General features: G+C 37.5%; 3 protein-coding genes across 9 annotated transcripts in view; all 3 read right to left on the bottom strand.

The window, feature by feature from the left end:
- Positions 1-3: 3 nt before the first annotated feature.
- LOC108680202 lies at positions 4-5498 on the bottom strand. The gene is made up of 6 exons (XM_018168976.2): positions 5278-5498; positions 4617-4748; positions 3606-3770; positions 3186-3292; positions 2481-2612; positions 4-1763 (listed from the first exon to the last, which is right to left on the bottom strand). The coding sequence occupies exons 1-6, from the start codon at positions 5318-5320 to the stop codon at positions 1629-1631; spliced, it is 714 nt and encodes a 237-aa protein (XP_018024465.2). The 5' UTR covers positions 5321-5498; the 3' UTR covers positions 4-1628.
- Positions 5499-9717: 4219 nt separating this feature from the next.
- On the bottom strand, positions 9718-11268 carry LOC108680206 (YLP motif-containing protein 1-like). Its single transcript, XM_018168979.2, has 3 exons — positions 11235-11268; positions 10759-10841; positions 9718-10509 (listed from the first exon to the last, which is right to left on the bottom strand). The coding sequence occupies exons 2-3, from the start codon at positions 10823-10825 to the stop codon at positions 10265-10267; spliced, it is 312 nt and encodes a 103-aa protein (XP_018024468.1). The 5' UTR covers positions 10826-10841; positions 11235-11268; the 3' UTR covers positions 9718-10264.
- A 4965-nt stretch (positions 11269-16233) lies between these two features.
- Positions 16234-21185, bottom strand: part of LOC108680207 (paxillin) — a 48597-nt gene continuing 43645 nt past the window's right edge. For 5 of the 7 annotated variants that reach the window (XM_018168984.2, XM_018168980.2, XM_018168981.2 and 2 more), the window contains 2 exons: positions 17578-17698; positions 17011-17169 (listed from right to left, as the gene is read on the bottom strand). In XM_018168984.2, coding sequence (XP_018024473.1) covers positions 17024-17169; positions 17578-17698 — 267 coding nt within the window. In that variant the 3' untranslated portion in view covers positions 17011-17023. Of the gene's footprint in view, positions 17170-17577; positions 17699-21185 lie in introns of all 7 variants that reach the window. The other 2 variants (XM_018168986.2, XM_018168988.2) reach the window with 2 other exon arrangements.

Below are 21185 nucleotides of genomic sequence, written 5' to 3'. Positions count from 1 at the left end.
AACACAAAACTTTCATTCATCCTACGACGATAAGATAAACAGAGTGTTTGTGAGTTGAAGTTGGGTCAAGACTTCGGAGGTCTCTCTGTATGAGATAAAACTTTTACAGACACTAAACGTACACAATGGGTCATGCCTAAAACTGTATCATAAAAACTAGAAAGACCTCTTTACATTTATAGCTATACATGTTGACATCACACTAATATATTACAGGTCACAATAAAACGCAACGATATTGAACCTATCTAAAAATATTCAAGTATTCCGTGAACAGTACACATTCCGTGCATAGTACACAGTCCCGTATGGTGGCGCAGGTCGAGTGATCCTATCGAGCTACTATTCCGCAATACAGAGTGGATCCGGCAATATCGCATGGACATCCGAAGCCATATGACTAAAAAAGTGGTCAATATAAGAACATCTATAAAAGGTTCATTTCCCTCCTCTGCAGTGCGACGTTTCTCCCAACCCTACCACCTATACCACTGCCTTCAAAAGTCTGGATTTGGACATCGGTTTGCCATCCTCCTTTACAACCTTACCCTCCTCCCAAGAAGTTAATGTACACTCAGGTAGGCCGCGCTTTGAGAAAGGAATTGGCTGGAAATGCCTTCAAAAGAAATGTGAATACGGGAAGAATGGTGAAGGATGCACATTCTCATACCCTAGAATGTGCTATAAATTCTTTGACTATGGAAGCGGTCATCCCAGAGGGTGCAAAAGAGGTAGCGATTGCCTCTTATCATCCTACGCTGTGCTGGAGTATCATGAATAGAGAGAATTGCACCAAAGAAAACTGTCGTTTCCACCACATAAAATCAAGAACAAAAAGGGGAGAAAATGTCAATAGAGCGAGTACCAATGTTATGCCCTCACAGTAAATTGCGATGCCCACCGCACTGCACGACAGCGTTGCCAACTGCTATTTTTTCATACAAGATTTCACAAATCTGGTATTTTGAGACGATGTCTGGTATTGGTATATTTTATCTGGTATTATTACCTGAATCTGGAATATTTATGATATTTTCTGACTTATTGCAAATTAACTGCATTAAGTTCCGCCTTTGACATTGAACTTCCTCCAGCGTGGGCGTGGATTATATTATATAATACTTTTCGAATGACGCGACTAGATTTTTTCAACCGCGAGATAACCGCTTGATGAAATAACTTTAATCTAATTGTTAACAATTAACAGAAGTGCTTAGGGCAGTAAGTGCTCGAGAGTGATCTCGCCGATCAGTGATGATATGGCCTTTGACAAATAAGGTTGTCGAACCGAATTCTGCCACACGAGCTCCACCGTTTCTGTTAGGCGGTTTTGAAAGCAGAAGGTGAGTTGCCTATTACCACACTCTTGTGAAATTTTATCCCTAGTTATACACATTAATCTAATTGATTCGTGGCTCCACTTCCTTCTATAGATTTTATCAAACAATGTAATGCATATGCAACTTAGACGTAAAAGACTTTCGTAAGCAATATTTAGAATAATTAATATTGCAACGTGTCAATAACTACAAACGTTGCAATGATAAGTCTGAAGAAAAAATTACTTGGAAGGCTTGAAATTATTGAAAAAGCGAAATTTGAAAAAATTAGATCTTGTCTAAAATGAGCTAGTGTTTTTTGCAACCCTTCTTCTTGGAGCATTTCTTGGCAGATTCCTTCTGACCAGGTGGCGGGAAAGCGAAGGCGGCCACCGATACAGAATTGATGCACCTCTGCATGGCGCACGTCAGTAACTCGTTGTACTGGAACACAGATCATTATAATATGATTTCTGTTTCATCCTAATAGTCAACCTCTATTTTTATGTATTTAATACTCTCTATTGAAAGCTTTTGTCTGCGTTTTCATCCATAATATTTTCAGTATTAGCTGTAAGGTATGAGATTGACTTAATGATCCTTAAATGAAAAGTAATTCTTAACACGCCATCAGGCCTTACTGAATGTAAATCTGGAAGTCCTATCAATTCGCAGGAGTGATAACTAGTTTCTAAAATTTTCTAAGGATATATATAGTGTACATTATAAAAATCTGTCAACGACTTTTCAGCATGATTTCCACTTGTCCAAACCTGGTAATATACATTTTTAGGTTCACTTACAAAGTGTTATAAACTATAACTGCAAATCCAAAGCCAATCTGGGGCCATACTTTCAAAGCTCGCTAAGTGAACGTAAGTACTTACGCTCTATTTTCTTGTCTATGATTGGTGGATTTTACTTGAAAGGCCGTCAATGATTGGCTTATGAACTTACGATCTCTTAACTTTTTCTGAAAATATTGTATAGGCTCTGCTGGGGCCATACTTTCAAAGCTCGCTAAGTGAACGTAAGCACTTACGCTCTATTTTCTTGTCTATGATTGGTGGATTTTACTTGAAAGGCCGTCAATGATTGGCTGATGAACTTACGATCTCTTAACTTTAACTGAAAGTATAGGCTCTGCTGGACGCTACGCACCTTCAGTTCAGGGGGCTCAGGGCAGCTCCTGACGGCGGCGGCGACGGTGGCAGCGAGGGGAGGGTTGTAGCTGAGCTTCGCTTGTGCCTTGCCGGCCAGCGCCTCGCGGTTGATTGTGTCGTTGAGACCCAACTACGAATAATTCACATTGGAATTTAAATGCTTAATTTCGAGTGATTCTTGATGAATATGTGTGAGTGACATTAGGATGGATGGCATCGATCGTTCTGGTGTAGATTTTCTAGGCACAGCAGAAGTAAAAAAATCGGAATCTTTTCTAATTAGGCCAAACTGGAGTAGCATTGTTTATTCGGATTTTTCCTTATCTTCAAATAATTAGGTCTCTTCAAGCATCACTCGAAACCGGATATCTTATAGTTATCGATAATATCAATACTATAATATTGCGCATCAGCAATGGTGACTCATAAGCAATAATAATAATATCAAGTCTTATAATATTACGCACAAGCCCCACGTTAGCGACTGATAAGCAATAATAACAAGGTTGTAATATTACGCACCATCAGACTGATAAGCAATAAGCAATAATACGTCTGATAAGCAATAATATCAAGGCTATAATATTACGCACAAGCCCTGCGTTGGTGACTGATAAGCAATAATATCAAGGCTATAATATTACGCACCAGCCCCGCGTTGGTGACTGATAAGCAATAATATCAAGGTTGTAACATTACGCACCAGCCCTGCATTTGTGAGCAGACACCGGCGCATGCGCATTACAACAGCCGAGTCGTTGCTCACGCGCTCTACGATGCTCTCTGGGTGACCCGAACTGAACGCTGGCCCTGAGGCACAGAAAAAATATTATTCCAACAATGTTAATACTACAATTATTGGAGATGACTGTAATTTGTAGCACGGTACCCAAATATATTAATAATATTATGACCACAATGTTATTGTTACAATGATTGGAGTTGACTACTTTATAGCACGGTACCTAAATATGTTTATAATATATTACCACAATGTTAATACTACAATGATTGGAGCTAACTACTTTGTAGCACGGTACCCAATTAATGAACTGCCAAATATTAAGTTTAGTGTACAGGTTTATCTTCAGACGTAGACATATAGAGCAGGAATATATATCACCTATAGCTGGGATGATCTGGGTCTTGGGGATGGCGAGCTGCGTGGCACAGGTGAACACTCCGCCCACGGGGCCTCCAGCAGCCTGCATCAACGTAGCTACCGGCAGACACTTGGATCGCCGAACTCCGCACTCCTGCGCCGGTACATCGGCGCACTCGGCCGTGCCTGCGTCAGGATGGAAGGGATCATGAAATTCATAATCGGTGGTGCAAGAGTCCGCCGATGATTACTGGGTTGTTTATTTAGTGCAGTTATTTATTTCTATTGGATATTAAAGGCGATGGTGCAGGCTCTTGCACAAGATCATGAATTGACTTTCAAAGATGGCAAAGTTCACTTTGATGGTTGCATAGAAAAATATTTCTGAATATTAGAAGCCGATGATTTGATGAATTATGTCCGGATGAAAATTTTATCTTGTCAAATGGGGGATAATTTTTGGATACACATTTATAGAATTGTTCATGCAATCTTGTCTCTTCATACATAAGTTACTCACTTACACAAAAAAAGGATTTAAAATTCTCAAGTGCGATTGGACATTTATTGAATGAAAATCCAATGAATGAATTGTAACGTCAGAGCTCACTGACGAGGCCGTCAATCAGAAGAATGTTTTAATTTGTAAATAAAAACTAATGTAAATGCAGACGTAATAGCACGAATTTCTTCTAACTTGAAAACTGCAAAAAAATTGTATCCAATCAAACGATGTAAACATGAGTTAACCTTATATCGCGATTGGGCTTCATTATATTGAATAATTTTCCGATATATTAATATTTCAAAAATATAACTCAGTACTCACTGCAGTGAGTGACAGAGAGCGTATTTTCTCGTCGACGAAAATGTGAAGTCACGGACAGATCGACGGACAGACGGACATAACGAGCACAGTAGCGCCTTTTTTCATAATTGTGAAAATGCGCTATAAAGAAATATCTTGAATTTAAACGAGCTCTTGCGACAATTAACGTTAATCAAAACTGTATAAGGTTACTATTACGTCACCTTTCACACTGGTTGTGGCTGGAACTTGCGCCGCAGAGACGCTCTGGCCGCTGCAAGCAGAGATGTGATAGCCAATGACCACCCCCAGAGCCACGCAGGCTACCCGCCACACGAGCAGCATTTCGGGCTTACCTGCCGAAAAAAATCTGAATGAGAATAGTAAAAAGTTCGGTTATTTTCTCGAAGATGGCGATAACGGAGTAACAGCAGGGCAGAGGTTTGAGGGCACTCAGTTATAGCTTTATTGGTGAAGACTATTGTATTTTCTTCAATTTTACGACTGAATGACATAATCTTGCAAAAATTAATTATTAAATATTACATGAATGATCTTTAAAATATAATTTTTATCGAAGGAGCGCGTCAAATTCAACGGGGAAATTCTTGATAATAATCCATAAATTTCCCATAAATTGATCAGTTGAGAACAAACACCTGGAAAAACAGGCAATGGTGTTGAGGCTTTTTAAGAGATAATTTTAATTTTTTCTGGAAGTATAGTTATTGTGATAGCATTTCAAAGCAGACAAGCGGAGAGCAATCAAATTACAAACTGTAACCAACTTGAAATGTAAAATCGTTAGAAAAAATAGATTTTGTATCAGCAATTTAATAAAAATTCCTTTATACTATAGCTCTCTAATCCTGTAATCGGGCTCACCTCTAATTTTTTCAATCAAAATACCTAGCTGGAAAATGTTCATCGGGTTTTGAAAATGTTCATCGGGTTTTGTCGAGCTTCTAAACAAATGTCGTCGTTACCATATTTATTGATTTAATGTAACGAGGAACGATTTTTTTATGACAATCAAGACTCAAATGAAAACGAACGAAATTATGGAAATATTTCAAACGTGGCGTATGCTGAAATGCAGGGTCTCCTTACACTTTGATCGTCGGAGTGACAATGAAGTCAGAGCAGGAACGTCGTAGTCAGAGTACGTGACGGTTTTGACGTTCACCGTGTGCAAAAGTTTGTCTAGACGTTGATCTGACGTCCAGAAAAGCGATGCGTGCTTTAATCGAGAGACGTCGACTTTACAGCTTTGTGGACGAATGGGTACAGTGAGTTATTGCGCGGGATTTAGCTTGTAATATGTTCTTCGAATAGTAGCTAAATCAGCAACTGGTTTGATTATAACGATGTCATAACCTTAAAAATATAACTCAGTACTCACTGCAGTGAGTGACAGAGAGCGCATTTTCTCGTCGACGAAAACGTGAAGTCACGGACGGACAGACAGACAGACAGACAGACAGACAGACAGACAGACAGACGGACGGACGGACAGACGGACGGACGGACATGATGAGCACAATAGTGCCTTTTTCCCATAAATGAGGAAATGCGCTAAAAAGTATCTCAAAAATGACTTTGAGATATATTTATTACCAGTCCGTTCTGTTCAGATGTATGGTATTGGTCTTCTCAGAAAAATAATGTTCCTTGATATTTAACGAATGAAGTAGTAATTTATCGTCAGAAATTGTTAATATATGGAAGGCAAACACACAAACTATCGGTATTTTAGACATGAACTCATAACCTTTGAAGGTTTCATGTATAAAACACATAAAAGTGTTCTTTCCTAGACAATATTCAACACAAATAAAATCCCATCATCATTCGGTAAAGATTTCCATAAAATTGCGTACAAATTTAATTAACCCAAAAAAGTGACGCATTCGAACAAATATATTCAGAGATTTTATATGTACCTATTATCCAGCAAAGTTGTAAAATATGCCATAATTTGTCTACATTTTAATGAGGATTAGGTCTGTACGTCAGTCACGAAAACAATTTCAAACAGAATTTAATAAAAGTGTTAAAATTTGGTGCCTAATTTCATCTAATGACATCCGGCAGGTCTCCGATGCAGTTGTTTTAGATGGTTTCCTAACTTATTCTAAGTATTATCATGTCAGGCATGGCGTGAAGCTTAGCATGCGCAGTTATTTAGCTGCCGAAGTACAAAATTCTTAAAGTTCAACAACAAATAATGGCTGAATTTCATAAAGTTTTCCTGTGAAGCTTCATTTTAAAAATGCTTCCGACGTAATTTTTTTTTTTATTTTATTGATTCATACTCAAAAGAAGAAGAAATATAAAATAAATTCAAAATTTGTGTAGCTCCATGAAATATTTTTGTCCAAAATGTGACGATACCGCTAGATTAGGGTGTCATTTAATTAATAATAAATTACCTGCAATATATTTTAAGCTAACACAATTCATAGTCGAAAAAGGAGGAAAAAATCATTCGCTAAAAACTTTTGCGTGCTTTTTCTTTCACTGAGACTATAAATTCAAAGTTTCATGAATAGCTGGGCAAAATTTAATAGCCGATTAGTTCTAAACATTTAATTAGTTCTAATTAATTTTATTTTAATTAAGCAGATTAGTTCTAATAGCATTTAATTAATCCAATAGTATCCCTTTGACTCGCACTAGCGAATTATATAAGCAGTCAAAAATCGTGAAACTTGACGATATGTATAAATTTGAGCTTTTAAAATTCATGCGTAGGGCACTTTACCATGATGATCGTCTTTTTTAGTCTGCCTTCGCCTCTCTCGTCCCTCAACATTCCCATAATACCAGGGGAGTAGGATTTAACTTGCCAGCGTTTCGTCTGGAAGTAGAAAAAGCGGTACTGTTTTTAACTGCGTCAAATATTTTAATGAATCGCATGAAGATTTTAAAAAAGATTGTTCCAAATTACTTTTAAAAATGAAATTCCGTAAATTTATTCTTAGCCAGTATTAATTTGACTTCGTTTGTCATGCAGGTTCTGAATCTTTTTGACTCTATATTTCAAGTTTTTACCCGTCTTTAAGGGGACCGCCTAGCTAAAATTTGAAAATTTTGAGTTTTTCTGTTTCTTATCTCATCTTAAAGGCTGTTTTCTTGCGCATCGAACCGTATAAGTATCGTCCCTGTACGTCGAAAAATGACTTTGTGACAGCTCCTCAAAGGGAGGCGGGTTTTAGGTCCCTTAACAAAACTATACGAGGATAAATGACGCGCTGGTCACTCCACAAAGGAAGGCCTGGCATTAAGCAGCCAATCATGGTGTCAATAGATATGGTCTTTACGAATCGATTGATACGTGTCTCGATGTTGTAGGATGATATTTGTGGGAGGAGATAGATTTTCTAAAGTACCCCTTTTTAGCCGTTTTCTATGAATTTCACGTTTTCTATCAATTTTTTCGAAAAATTCATAAGAGCAAAATGTTTTTTTTACATTTTACGTATGTATGTGAAGTTTCATGACAATCGGATAATAACTGTTGAAGTTTTCGTATGCTAGGGCGGTCCCTTTAATCACTGTTATATTGATATTGCTTTGTTACGCTTAGTTTTAGTGACATCCCGTTATCAGTTTTCTTGAGGCTTCTTTATGTGTTTAATTTAGAAACTTTCTGTTGGTCTTAACTTCTTTGCCTTATCATTGGAATAGAGTTTTAAATCACCTCTGTTGCCTGCGAGGCTTATCTGCTTATGGGCATTCACTTGGATGTCTCTATTATTTTATAAATGTTTTTCTTTTTTTCTATTGAATTGTAACTAGAGATCCTTTGTGAATAAAAATTCAATCAGTCAATCAAACAAACATTAGAGAAATACCTAGGCTTTTCTAAAAATTAGTTTATACCAGTAAAAGTGCTGAGCAGCTCGAAAATCAATCTCTCTATATAGTCTAAGTTTATTTTAATGTATTGGAACTAAAGACAAAGGCCACATGGTGCAGTGGTACGACCAAGGCTCCATTTACTTCTATTAATTGATGTATGCACCTTAGGTGTTATTCAGAAAAACGATGAAAATTTATAAATTTTTGTATATTGGGCATGAAAAACTTGAAGATAAATAGGGTGATTTTATCTGCAGCCATTATTTGGCCCTAGGCTATTCAATTGGATAGAAGAGTGCGATATTGCTTAAATATCATACCTAATATTTTTGGTATTTGCATAATACATTTAAAATGTTTTCGTTTGACTTTAACTTGCAGAAAGTACTTCAAAGATTAAGTGTAAATAAATAATGGTTTGCAACTTGTCTTCTCTGCAATTTTCCAAGTTTATTAAGCTACGAATGAATTTTTATGACTAATTTTATATGCAACCTCTTCGATTCTCATAGAATCGAAAGGATTTAGTCGAAAATCTGTATGATTTGTAGAGGTGTAGTGTAAAGACCATTTTAATAGTAACTCATCTGAAGACTAAAGCGTTTATTGGAAAATCGTGTACTTTAAATCTTTGATGTTCATAGTCTTAACCAAAATTGATGATGTCACAGTCTACGGTATTTTCAACCAATATTCAAATATCTCAATGAATTTAACTTTAGAAATATGGCTGCTTTTATTGGAATAATACACAAAAATTGTAAAAACAGTAGTTGAAGAATAACTTAGTCATATTCTCGGTATCAAGACGGAATCCAACTTTTTCTGTGAATCATTATTCCGTTATACGGTATTTCCTTTACTCAAACTGATTTGTTATATTTATTTAAAACTTTTAAAGTCTATTACATTTCTTACGAAAGGCTATAAAAGCAAACAATTTCAGTACTAAGAAAAAATTAAACAATTTCAGTACTAAGAAGAAATTTCAAGAATTTTCGTCCTTTCGTTCAAACTTTGGCCATTTAATTTGATAAGTTTCTTACTTTTTCGCGAATATTTTCTTTCTGAAAATATTTTTGCGCTGCAGATATTTTTTGTAGATAAATTAAGCCCGAAATCAACTTGCAATATACGCTCCTAGTTTTACTCCTATGAAAAAGAAAAATACGGCGAATTTCACTAGTATTTTTTTAGTTTTATAAATTTTAGGTGATTTAAGATTTAAGCAAACCTGATTATATAAATATTTGTTATTTGTGAACACGTAGATCGGGATGCATTCGTTAGCATGTTCTTTCACAAGTGTGTAAATTCTCAATCCTTCAAAATGAATAATTTGCACCTGCCACAAGACGTCCCTAAGTCGAATAGAATACTTTTTTCTCATTGATAAAAGTTTTTCCAGATCATTCTTTTTCAATGACATTTTTTATGATGGACTTGGATAAGAAAAGAATATTTGTCAGTAACTTTTATAGTTCCAAAGAAATGAGTGCTTGATGATGGCAGCAATGAGTTTCACACCCGCAACCAAGCACAAGAATTTTAAGGTTTAGATAAGTAAATGATAACAATTAGATTGATTTGCGCTCACTGCATAATATACTTTCTTCACGTGTTGATTTCAAATAATACGTCGGCAGATAATTGATAATGATGCCTCGTTTTAACCCCCTATTCAATAATCGTCAATTTTAAAGGCCAATAAGGACAACAACTATCGATTTGAATGTACTGGGGTAAAAAAGTTCATGAAAGTTTATTATAAATTTAATCCAGTATATAGAACGAAATAATAAATTACTCTTTTTTAAATTCAGTAATAAGTACTAATTGGAAACATTTGACGCATGCAAATTTAGAGGTTAAAATTTAGGGAAAGAATATCTAGCACACCAATACTCAGCTAAATTAGAAAAAGCTGGTTTAATTTTTAAAACAAATACATTATAACTGGCGAGTCTAAAGTTACAGATGGAACAGCAGACGCTAACTTAATCCTCATTCAAGCCACAGTTGGCACAGCATAGCTCTTGAGCATGCTTTTAACCAGCTTTGCTACGGCAGGTGGCATTCCAGGAGCTGGTACAGCAGTTGGCTTGCCAGGAGGAACAAAAGCGGCGGGTGGCGCCCCTGGGACAGCGCCGGTCGCAAGGGCGTCGAGGCGGGACGAGATCAGGTCCACCACCGCCGGGGGGATGCCGGGGGGCTTTGTGGTGGTCGCGGCGGCGGCGGCAGACAGCGGCTCGGCTGCGGCGGCGGAATAAATTAGGTTATAAGCTTTTATCCGAACTAAGATATACGCTGTTTGTACGAATTCGCTTCATAATATTAAATAATCAGTAACGGAAATTCTAATATAAGAACACACTGAATATATCTTCAGCATTCTAAAAATCAAGTGCCTGATAAGACGCAAGTGCAATGCCAAAGATTGTTGAATATAATCATAAAGTCAATTGACATTTGTTTATATTTCTTGATGTAAATTTGACTTACGAGGAGGCAGGGCAACCGCGGTAGACACGATGCCAAGCACCAGCAGTAGACGCAAGGTGACACTCATCGCGAGTTTCTTCAGTCTGGGTACGATGTTTGGGGAAAAATAATAAAATTATATTCAATAATGAGCTCCATGGGGAAGAAGCGTTCAATTTGATTTCAAAGAATAAACGGTTTAAGCAATTGAACGTTATACGCGGACACAATAAAAGAAAAGCATTAATCTTGAATTTCAAAGGATACAACGATAAAGCTAATGAACTCTCTTGGTGAGATTAATATAGGCAATATAAGCTATAGTGCATTATCTAAAAAAATTTATTAAAAATCACAACGTGCTTCTAGAGGTCACTTTCTCAAATTAAACGATGCACTAACTGCAGCATGATTGGAATAATTTGTTTCTCAACCAGGACTGAAAAACTTATACAACTATTTTACTATACAGAAATTATGTCTATCTGTTTACTAACTTCTGTTTGGACGGAAGATGTTCTCGGTACTCCGGCCGGGATTTTAATTAGGAAAATGTCTGTGGCCGCAGCTTATATACGCCTCCGTGCAAAGCTATCCACCAATCAAGAGATGACTTTAAGATAGAAAATATTTCTGTTGTCCGGTCACATGAGGCGGGAATACGTGATGCCAAGCTTGAGCACCGCATTACTAAGGATCGTCTAGCGGAAGGAGATTACTCGAACTTAACCATCAAATTCTACTCCGAGTTCGTTAGTTCGAATAAAAAATAATTGTTTAACTTGGTGGTGTTCTCATTTTACTTGTACAAGGATAAAGCTAAAATCGCTTCATATTTTCCAAAAAGCCAAGTCTCGCAACCAATGAAAAATAATGAAATTGAATCATCAATTATTATCGTGTATCCACATTGGAAAACTTATGAGAACGTCAAACATCGGATTAGTAATGGAAATTTTCATCGGAGCCCAAAGCCATCGAAGACATTGGACATTTAAGAGATGAAAATACAACCGTACCGGTAGCTAGTTTCTCTTTTAATACTCGTATTTAACGCTACCCTTTTCCTCAAAGGGAAAGGGTAGCGAAAAATAAAAAAAATTTCATCTTAGCCTGTTTCACTGTTCTGATGTACGCGGCTTGATTATAATAATAATGTAATTGTGGCAGCTCTGATCAACCCTTGTTGGTATGACGCCGATTTTTAACCACCCGCGGTCACCTGACCCATTATTACTCGTATTACAACTGGTTGAGGGTTTCGATCATCCAACTCGCTGCTCCAATCTTTGTGACCATAATAGGCCGCGTACATCTAACCAAGAAATCGGCATAAGTTTCCACGTGAGAAGTATAATTAATTCAAAATTCAATATAGAATCATAAAGAATAATGAAAAGCTAAGGCATGGCTACCACTAAGATAAACTTCAACGCCAGTCAGAAATGAGCAAAAGTAGCAAGGCCATCCCGAGCTGCGTCTTACGGATAGAAATTTATGTCTGAATAAGATAGATTACTGAGATAAGCGCACGGTGGAGTGCCCTCTTCTCATGCGCAACTTTTATATGTCGATTTAATACCTTAAATGTAACAAATATTTCATTTTCATTGATTTCATGGGAACTTCTAACAGTAAACTCTGAAAAAGTCCCCAAAGTGTTTAGATCGAACTCTTGTCGTTGGCAGTCATTCGTCTTGGAAGGCAATAGTGCAGCTTTTGGACTCCTGCACCACCGAAAATGGCTGTGCAGAATTACATGGGACCTAAAGAGCCTGCATGAGCAGGGTCATATGCATGAATTATTGCTGCCCATACAACAGATTCTCTTCTCTTTGTAGTCAAAGATCCAAGTGAATAACAACATAAATAAAGCTTGACATGAGATGCGTTAAAAAATTGCTGGTGTTGATGTTTCAGGTCAAACCGTCTCATTGAATCAAGCACCTGTTTTTCTGTCGAGGTGTAATTCTTTAGCCTTTCCCACGAGAGGGCAAGCCGCATGGCAGCAAGGTTCGGATTCGTTGTTTCTTTCTCCTATATGAATTATATTCTAAGGTAGAATGGGCCTCATGAGTCAGTTATCCGTTGTCTATTTTGCATGAACCGCTGCTCGTCACTACTTCTTCACCTCGTATTCACCATCAGAATGGTACTTCTTCAATTCGTTGTGAGAGTGCAGCGCTATTATATCAGGATTCTTTAATTTCATCATGCCGCTCGCTCATTTCATCCGCTCGCCTTGAAACTAGTGCAAATCTAAGTTTTTACCTAAAGACTCCAAAGGAATATTGTTTTCGCTGAACACTGGAGCCGAATGCCGGGATCTCGGACGATCTTTAAAGCGATATTTTGTTAACACATTTCATTATTGATTCAATGCTGCTATGCCAAGTAGTGTCCTTTAGGTGCTCGAGCATACTTGACGTAGAGAAATTCGAATTCGGAATAATTGTAAAAATACCAGAGAACTCGTAGGATCGAACCAGCAATTTCAAACGGTGTAAATTCAAGGATAAGAAAGACCAGCGCGAATTAGGAAGCCATGCGTTTATAAACCTTTTTTTTACATGCTAGTGAAAACAATTTCGGCAGCTCATTCATAGAATTACAAGAACATTGAACCACTATTTTCTGCGAATTGAACCAATATTTTCTGCGTAGGCCAAATGCTTGCGTTCAAGACACGTTGAGCGTGTCATTCTATGTTCGCTATCGTATTGTCGACGGTCAGTATGGTCGCTCTAGAAAAATAGTAGACTAATAGGGCAATTTAAAAGACAAATAAGCAGATTTCTTCTCATAATCCCAGGACATTCCAGTAACCAAAATTGTTCAATACGACAATACGGACGTTTTTAACCCCGTGGAGGTAGTGAAAGTATTTTCTTAGTTACAAATCCTGTTAAGTGTGGATGAGGCAGTATATTGGCACGCAAGTATTTAAAAAAATGAACCTTACAAGAGCAATGTTGATAATTATTAACCCTACATTTCGAGAATTCGATTGCACAATTACTATCTAAACCGATTATAACAAATTTCGACATCGCTTCAAAATTTAAGCTTACATTTTACACAGCAAAATCGTCTGATTAGAGGGTTAAAGTTGCAAGGATGCGCGCGTAAATCGACATTTAAATCTTTTAGATTGAACACAGATCCTTTATTTAGAACACATTAAGCCAACAAGTTTCATAATTAATAAACACTAAGCAAGGCAAGCGTGTTAATTATCGTGTATTAACTAAATTAATGAAATGATCTGCCTGTACGAGCGATGTGATTATAAGATCAGTGAATCCAACTTTGCATGATAATTTCGAACGGATAATAATTCCTGCTCCCTGCAACCAGACTTTTTGTTCAATTTGAGGTTAGTTAACAACGATACGTCATCTAAATAATAAACAAATTCGTCTGTCCAATTAATTTTCATGAAATTAATAAATGAAAACAAGAGCGCCAATTATGAGAATAATCAATGATTATACGGACTAATTTGGAAAAATTGATTAAACAAATTTGTTAATGCGTTCTATGTTGACTCAAACAATTTACGCAAAAAATTGTGAACGAAGCCTACGTATAACGCCCGTGAAAAAACTATCAAGTTTGTGCACAAATGAGAGAAAAAGCAAGTTAGTGGGACTCCTGACGGACTTGGAGTTTGGTGAATAGATTTTTACACAAAATTCAGAAATTATGTCCATAAAATTTAAGTTAAAAATTTAATTTGTCGTTTAAAAGTGATCAAGCACCTGTAAATGTTGTGTAAAACTGCAGTGTCAGCAATATCCCGAGCCGAGTCGCTATTGTCGAGCAAAACATGCTTGAAACTTACACCTAAACTTATATTAAAGCTTATAATAATATTACATCTTATAGATACAAATACAATCATAAAGAAATAATCATTGAAGCGGCTATGAGAGTGGGCAGTTTCTTCTTGTGCGCGGTCAAGTCAATTGTGAAAATAAGTGACAAAACTTATTATTTCTATATTTCGCAAGATGGGGAGGCATTCATAGAGTCTACAACGTGTAATTAATACAAGACAATAAATTTACTTAAGTTCAAAGTTAGATATTCAAATTACATAAATTTAGAATTCGGGTATACCTGAAAAGAAAAATAACAAAATTTTGAAAATGGTCCTTCGAATTATTCGTAAATCATTTGACTTGATGCTTCATTTGAAATTTAATTTTGACGCTTATTCAACCCAGATTTTCCCTCAGTTCAACCTTGAACCTGAGTACGAAGTGTACATGAGGCGACGCAGAAAATCTCATTTGAATAATAAACACGTTTATGCAGCTCTTGAATATTATAAGTGATAAAATAACCTTTGTTACTGCGTATAAAAGTTGAAAAAGTAGCTAAACTCTTCAAGGTAAACTTAGCACCACGAGTGCGCAGATGCACAAATTTAACTGCTAATTTATTCACATGACACTCAAAGAAACGAGGCTTTTTCCAAATAGCGATGCATTTTTCGCCGTTATGTGGGTCATCCTGGCACAGTTCGGCCGGCCAAAAAGACGTTTCAGCGCAAAGCTCGCGCTGCGTTCGCGCTGTGGATGAGAAAATGTTTCTATTTTTGGACAATAACCCCTACATTTTGCTAAGTGCATGTGTCAGTAATGTAATACAATCCCGTCACACTTCATTTTCACACGTACAATTATTTTGTATTCAGGTTAGTTTGGAAGCAACTGAAAGCTCGTATGTATCTCGCTCCATAACAAGCATGCAAAATGACAACTTTCATCTAATTGGTCTAATAATCTAATTTTAATCCTCTTTCGATTGTGATTTCGAGTAATCAAATAAAAATTAGAAAGTAATAGGACGCTCATCAACAATGAAACGATAGAACGTTTAAAAAATAAATATGAAGTTAATAAATTAAACTTTTTGATATTTCACGAGGATTGGAAAAAACGTGTCCTCGTAAAGCATTTTGTGAGTTCCAATCTTATGAATTAGAGATAAAATAATTACTATTATTATCGGCAAGATAATCCCTTTCTTGTAAAATAAAACTTTAGTATGAAACCTTAAAATTTAAAAATAGGAGAGTAAATGTCGTGAAAGATCAAAGAGTTTCACCGAAATAATTTAAAAACATGTGAATTCGTTCTGAAAAATAGGTCTATTTGATGTTTATTAGTATCATATAAATAAATAGGGAAATAGACCTCATACTCCTGAAACAATTGATAAATTTTACAAATCCTAATTTGTTGACACCAGATCAGGATACTAATAGTAATCCGCAAAATTCGAATGAAATAAACAGACGAAAATTTTATGATTAAGAAAACTGTTTTCAATTTTAACAACACTTGATTTATGCTGAAATTATGGAGCATTACAATAATGTTGATTGAATGAAATATCGTGGTTTGAGGAATAATAATAATGAATAAAGTGGAAAATGTAGAACAAATTGAAAGAAGCCCACACGAAGATGGGACAAAATTAAAACTCATAACAATTTTGGAAATTAGCCGCGGATTTAATTTTAAATGAAAAGCAACATGTGTTAAAATTAACACACAAATAAGAGAACAATTAGAGTGTTGCTTCAAATTAGAATTCGAATAAATGCTCAGCCCGAGGCGCTGTGAACTATAAAAATTAACAAAATTAACGAGTCCGGACTGATGACAATGACTGATGAAAGGTAAAGGCAATTGCCTTGTCAGCTGTTCTGATAAATGACAAAACAATGTCTGGGATAACTGTTCTGACAAGTCACATAACAGTTGCCTTGACAGCTGTTCCGATAAGTGACAAAATAATGTGCGTGATAACTGTTCTGACAAGTGGCAAAACAGTTGGTTTGACAGCTGTTCTTCTAAGCGACGAGACAGTTGGCCCATGACTTGCCACAACATTTGTTGACGACTATGCCTCACAACTCGCCACGGCAATTGGCACCTCAGTTGCCGCACGATTTGCCAAAGAAATTTGTGTAATGATCTCACGACCTCCCAGGTATATTTATAGGTCAGATTTCGTTTATTCTCTCGCAGCAATTCAAAAATCATTTGCTTAAACTGACATTTAAACAAATAAATCGTTTGGAAGTTCTTCCTCCGCTGTAACGTCGAGTTCATCATCAGTTCTCGGTCCAGTTGCCATGGCGATTGCCATATCGTGTACGAGGGCCACCAATCCTTACATTTGTGCGGCGATATCGAAAATATTTCCGGTTCTTTTAGCCAAGTTGATCCATGTAATGTTCTTTTGGAAGGCCAGGACATAGGTGGATGGATTACGAGAAGAGTTTCTCGAAGCAGCCATGGCAGTAAGGCTTGTCGTTCTGCTCCTTGAACGTGCCTTTGTTGAGCTGACGCAGGCAGAATGAGCAAGTGAAGTGCTCGGGGTGATACTTGCGGAACATTGCAGTCACGCATCGACCTGTCGAATATCAACATGTTAGAAAACGAGGGGGAGGAATTAGAAAACGGGCGCGGGGACTAGTGAGGGAATTAAGCAATTGACAACTGAAAAACGAATGAGGCAAGTTACAAAACGAGAGATAGAAGCTCCAGCAAACTAAAAAATTACGTCAGAAAACAAAAGGTAACGTCAAAACATATTTATTGACGGTAAAATTCGTTAATGTAATTTAAAAGATTAATCTTTACTTATTGTGTGATGCACGCCAAGCAACTATGCTGAATTAACTTCATACGTAGTGCCTATAACCATGAGTACCTACAACTGTAACGCAGTGACTAGCACCATGAAATGTAATGAGTACATGAGTACCTGCATCTGTAATGCAGTGACTGTAACCATGAACGTTAATGAGTACATGAGTACCTGTGATGGGCTTGTGGCAACCATGACACAGAGAGCCGCGCTTGGCATGGTAGTGAGTCTCGCAGTAAGGCATGCCTTCGTGGTCGAAGAAGGAGCCGCCGTTGAATGGCTGCCGGCAGTCCTGTGGAGAAACAAGTATTTTGATTTAAAATAATTAATTCAGAGGTACGCGCAGCCTTTTGCTTGTAATAATATGGAATTAATTGCGTAGACTGAAAGCTCATTAAAAAAAAGTTATGCAAGAATACCAAAATTCGGAGATACGTGCTTTTTATGAGTGTAATAAGTAGGGGTTATTTGCTTGGACTTGAAGTCAATTCACAGCATATAAGGCAAGAAAACCAATTTTTAGGGCAAAATAATTTATGTAAAATTTATCGAATAGTTTATATGGAGGATCGAATAAAAACATGGTAGTTTCGTTGATATTTACTAAGATATGAAGCAATATTAACAACGTACACTGCTCCAGATGGATGGAGTAAAGAGAGAACTGGCACAGAGAGAACACGACATGAAAATCCGTCATAAATATAATGACTAAAAAAGGAGACCTGCCGTCAAGCACCACCTGGCACACAGCTGGCACATCGCTGCACACTGCAGCTACGCACATCAACTAAAGTAATTAGTTAATTTAAGACATGCGCTGCAAACTTGGGACGTTGTTTGTTAATGGTTAACTTATTTATCGTTGTTATTATTATAACTGTTGACACGTTCGAGCAGTTCACGTGTTGATACGAGTGTTACACGAGCAGTTTCGTGTAACACTTCATTCGAGCCACATAAGACAGCATTGTTTATGTCATGACGGGAATGACGGGCATTTTTTTATTGAGGCAACCGTTTTACTGAACTATAATCTTGACTATAAAAAAGTAAGGCGGAAATTACATAATAGAAGAAAGTCCACAATTTTTTGGCGTTAAATTGTGGGGGTCTATTTCTTTATGAATGAACGTGAACGGGCCCATTCATGAATGTCTTGAAGTGAACGGCCCATTCATGAATGTATTAAAGTGAACGGCCCATTCAATGCAAGTGTTGAAGTGAAACACGTGAATATAGAGTAGCTCTAGGTCTATTCGTAAAATGCAGCCAAGACTACAGGGTCATCAATATTTAGCGTTACAACTTTGAGTGGTTAGAACTATGAAATGAAGCACAATTGTGAATGTTTGAAAATGTATTTATGTAGGCAGAGGTTTAGAGATACAATTCCCACAATTTCATTCAATATGTCCACCATCTGCATCAATAACGAGTTGTAGACGCTTAGAGAAAGCCTTACACGAGTCACGAATGACACTTTGCGGGATTTTGGCCCACTCCTTTAGCAGTTTGACCTCTAGGGCGTCCAAACTGCTATGGTGAACTGTCGAGACCTTGCTCTCAAGGTATGACCAGATATCCCAAAATCCAGAGGATTCAGATCGGGTGACGATGGGGGCCATTCATCTTTGGTAGTGAAGTGGGGAACATTCTCGGACAGCCACTCCTGAGTCGGTTTGGCCCCATATATGGGATGATGCAGAGTCCTGCTGGAACGACCGCAGGGGCGTTTTTTGAAGTGCTTTCGTACCCAGGGCAACAATGCACCAACAAGGATGGCATATCGATAGTTCTTCTGATTTAATTTCACCTCTTTGTCAACAAAAAAAGAGGGGACTCCTTGAGGACTCTGTTACGGTTGCCCAGACCATCACTGAGGTCGGGCATTGCTTCCTAGTCACCACACGGGATCCGTAGTCCCATTCTTCGACCAAATTCGATCATTTTGGGAGTTGAAGTGGTGTTCAACATTTAATATCTTCTCATCACTGAAAACGAGGTTTAGCAGCGTGCCATCATGAATGCGGGAAAGAAGAATCTTGGATCTTTGGAGGCGTTTGTCAACAACTTGAGCAGACAGTTGGTGTTTTTTGACATGCTTGAATGGGGACAAATTTAGGTCCTTCCGGAGAACAGTCGACATGGTTCCATACGACACATTTGACTGTTTTGCGAGTGTATTGATTTTGAAAAAACAATGTAACGCTAAATATTGATGACCCTGTATTGATAAATCATCAAAATCTTCCCATTCATGCGTTGATTATTTGGGTCTATTCATGAAGGAGAAACGAAGCAAAGTCTATTCATGGGCATTCAGGAAAGCAAGGCCTATTCATTAGAATTCCGTAAAGCATCTTCTATTTATTAGCATTCATAAGCGCGAGGTCTATTCATGGGCATTCAGAAGTGCAGGGTCTATTTATGGGTATTCAGAAGTGCAGAGTCTATTTATGGGTATTCAGAAGTGCAGGGTCTATTAATGAGAATTTCGAAGTGCATCGTCTATTTATGAGCATTCAGAAGCGCGAGGTCTATTAATTTGTTGTAGCGGGGAAACTAGGAAAGAGTGGAAGAGAATAAGAAGTGGTGCAGAGTGGCCAGAAAGAAGAAGAAATAGAAAAGATAGTAGGAGATGAAAAGGCGCATTGGGCATAATTTGGTCGGTTAAAGGTGATTAGGGTTGTTTGGGGTTGGGGAAGGGGTTGGGAACCCGTCAGGGTTTTGGATGCATCAGGAAGGTGCATGGGTGATTGGAGGGTGGTGGTTCCGCATTTACATTGATACATGCGTTCTCGCTTTTTTTATCTTTATATAATTTTTTTATTTTCTCAATGGATATGATGAAAAGGAAGGAATGATGATGTTGATGATGATTGATGATGATGTGAAGTGGGTGAGTCGCTCGAGACTCGGAGGTAGGTAGAAGGTTGGTTGGTTGGTTACGTCTTAGGTTTTCGGTCACGTTTTACTGTACGTCACTCTCGGTGAGTCAGGTCAGTCTGTCTGCGTAATGGTGTCTATGACGATGTGTGTTGTTTTGGGACCAGCTACACCCAAAACGTGATTAGAACAACTCCGTCCGGGTGCAGCATGGTCCGGAGTGTATTTATTTGTACAGAGGTGGAGGTGGGGGACCTAGTGCCTGTATTTTGGAGCTAAGGAATAACCGGTGCAGCCTTGCTATGGCGTATGGGGGCAAGGTGAGTTGATTGAAGAGTTGGGGATGATATGTTTTGATGGTGCACCAGGTTTTAAGTGCATGTTGGGGGAGGACTGTGTTTATTGTGGGAATGTTGCATTGTTCGTGTAGTGTTTGGCAGGATATGGCGTGCCAAAGTCGGACCAGTGTGTGTTTGTAATGAATTTCAGTGCTTTGTTTTGGACTTTCTGCATTTGGGATATTGCTGTTCTGGATAGGGTGTGTAGGGGTATTGAGGTATAAATGAGAGCTGACCTTATAAGGGTGAGGTATAGAGTTCGTTTTATATTTGGAGGGAGGTTGCAGAATCTGTATATTTTATGTAGATTGTAAGGGCTACTGCTTTCCTAACTATTACATGGAACATAAAACCATGTGTTGCAAATTTCAAGTGAGTATTGTCTATGAATATGTCAGATGTTCTATGTCTATTGACGGGGATAACACTGAACTTGGTAGTGTTGGTCCTAATTAGTTAGTTATTTGTTTTCGAATGTGTTTATCTGTTGGATGGCGTGTTGTATTTGTTGTGCAGTATAGTTGTGTTTGTAGCGTCATGCTGTTATTTGTG

The sequence above is a fragment of the Hyalella azteca genome, unplaced genomic scaffold (assembly GCF_000764305.2).
Source record: "Hyalella azteca isolate HAZT.00-mixed unplaced genomic scaffold, Hazt_2.0.2 contig11575, whole genome shotgun sequence".
Classification (NCBI taxonomy): Eukaryota; Metazoa; Arthropoda; class Malacostraca; order Amphipoda; family Hyalellidae; genus Hyalella; species Hyalella azteca.
Note: the sequence above shows the minus strand (reverse complement) of the source record. Positions and strands in the feature narration are given on the sequence as shown.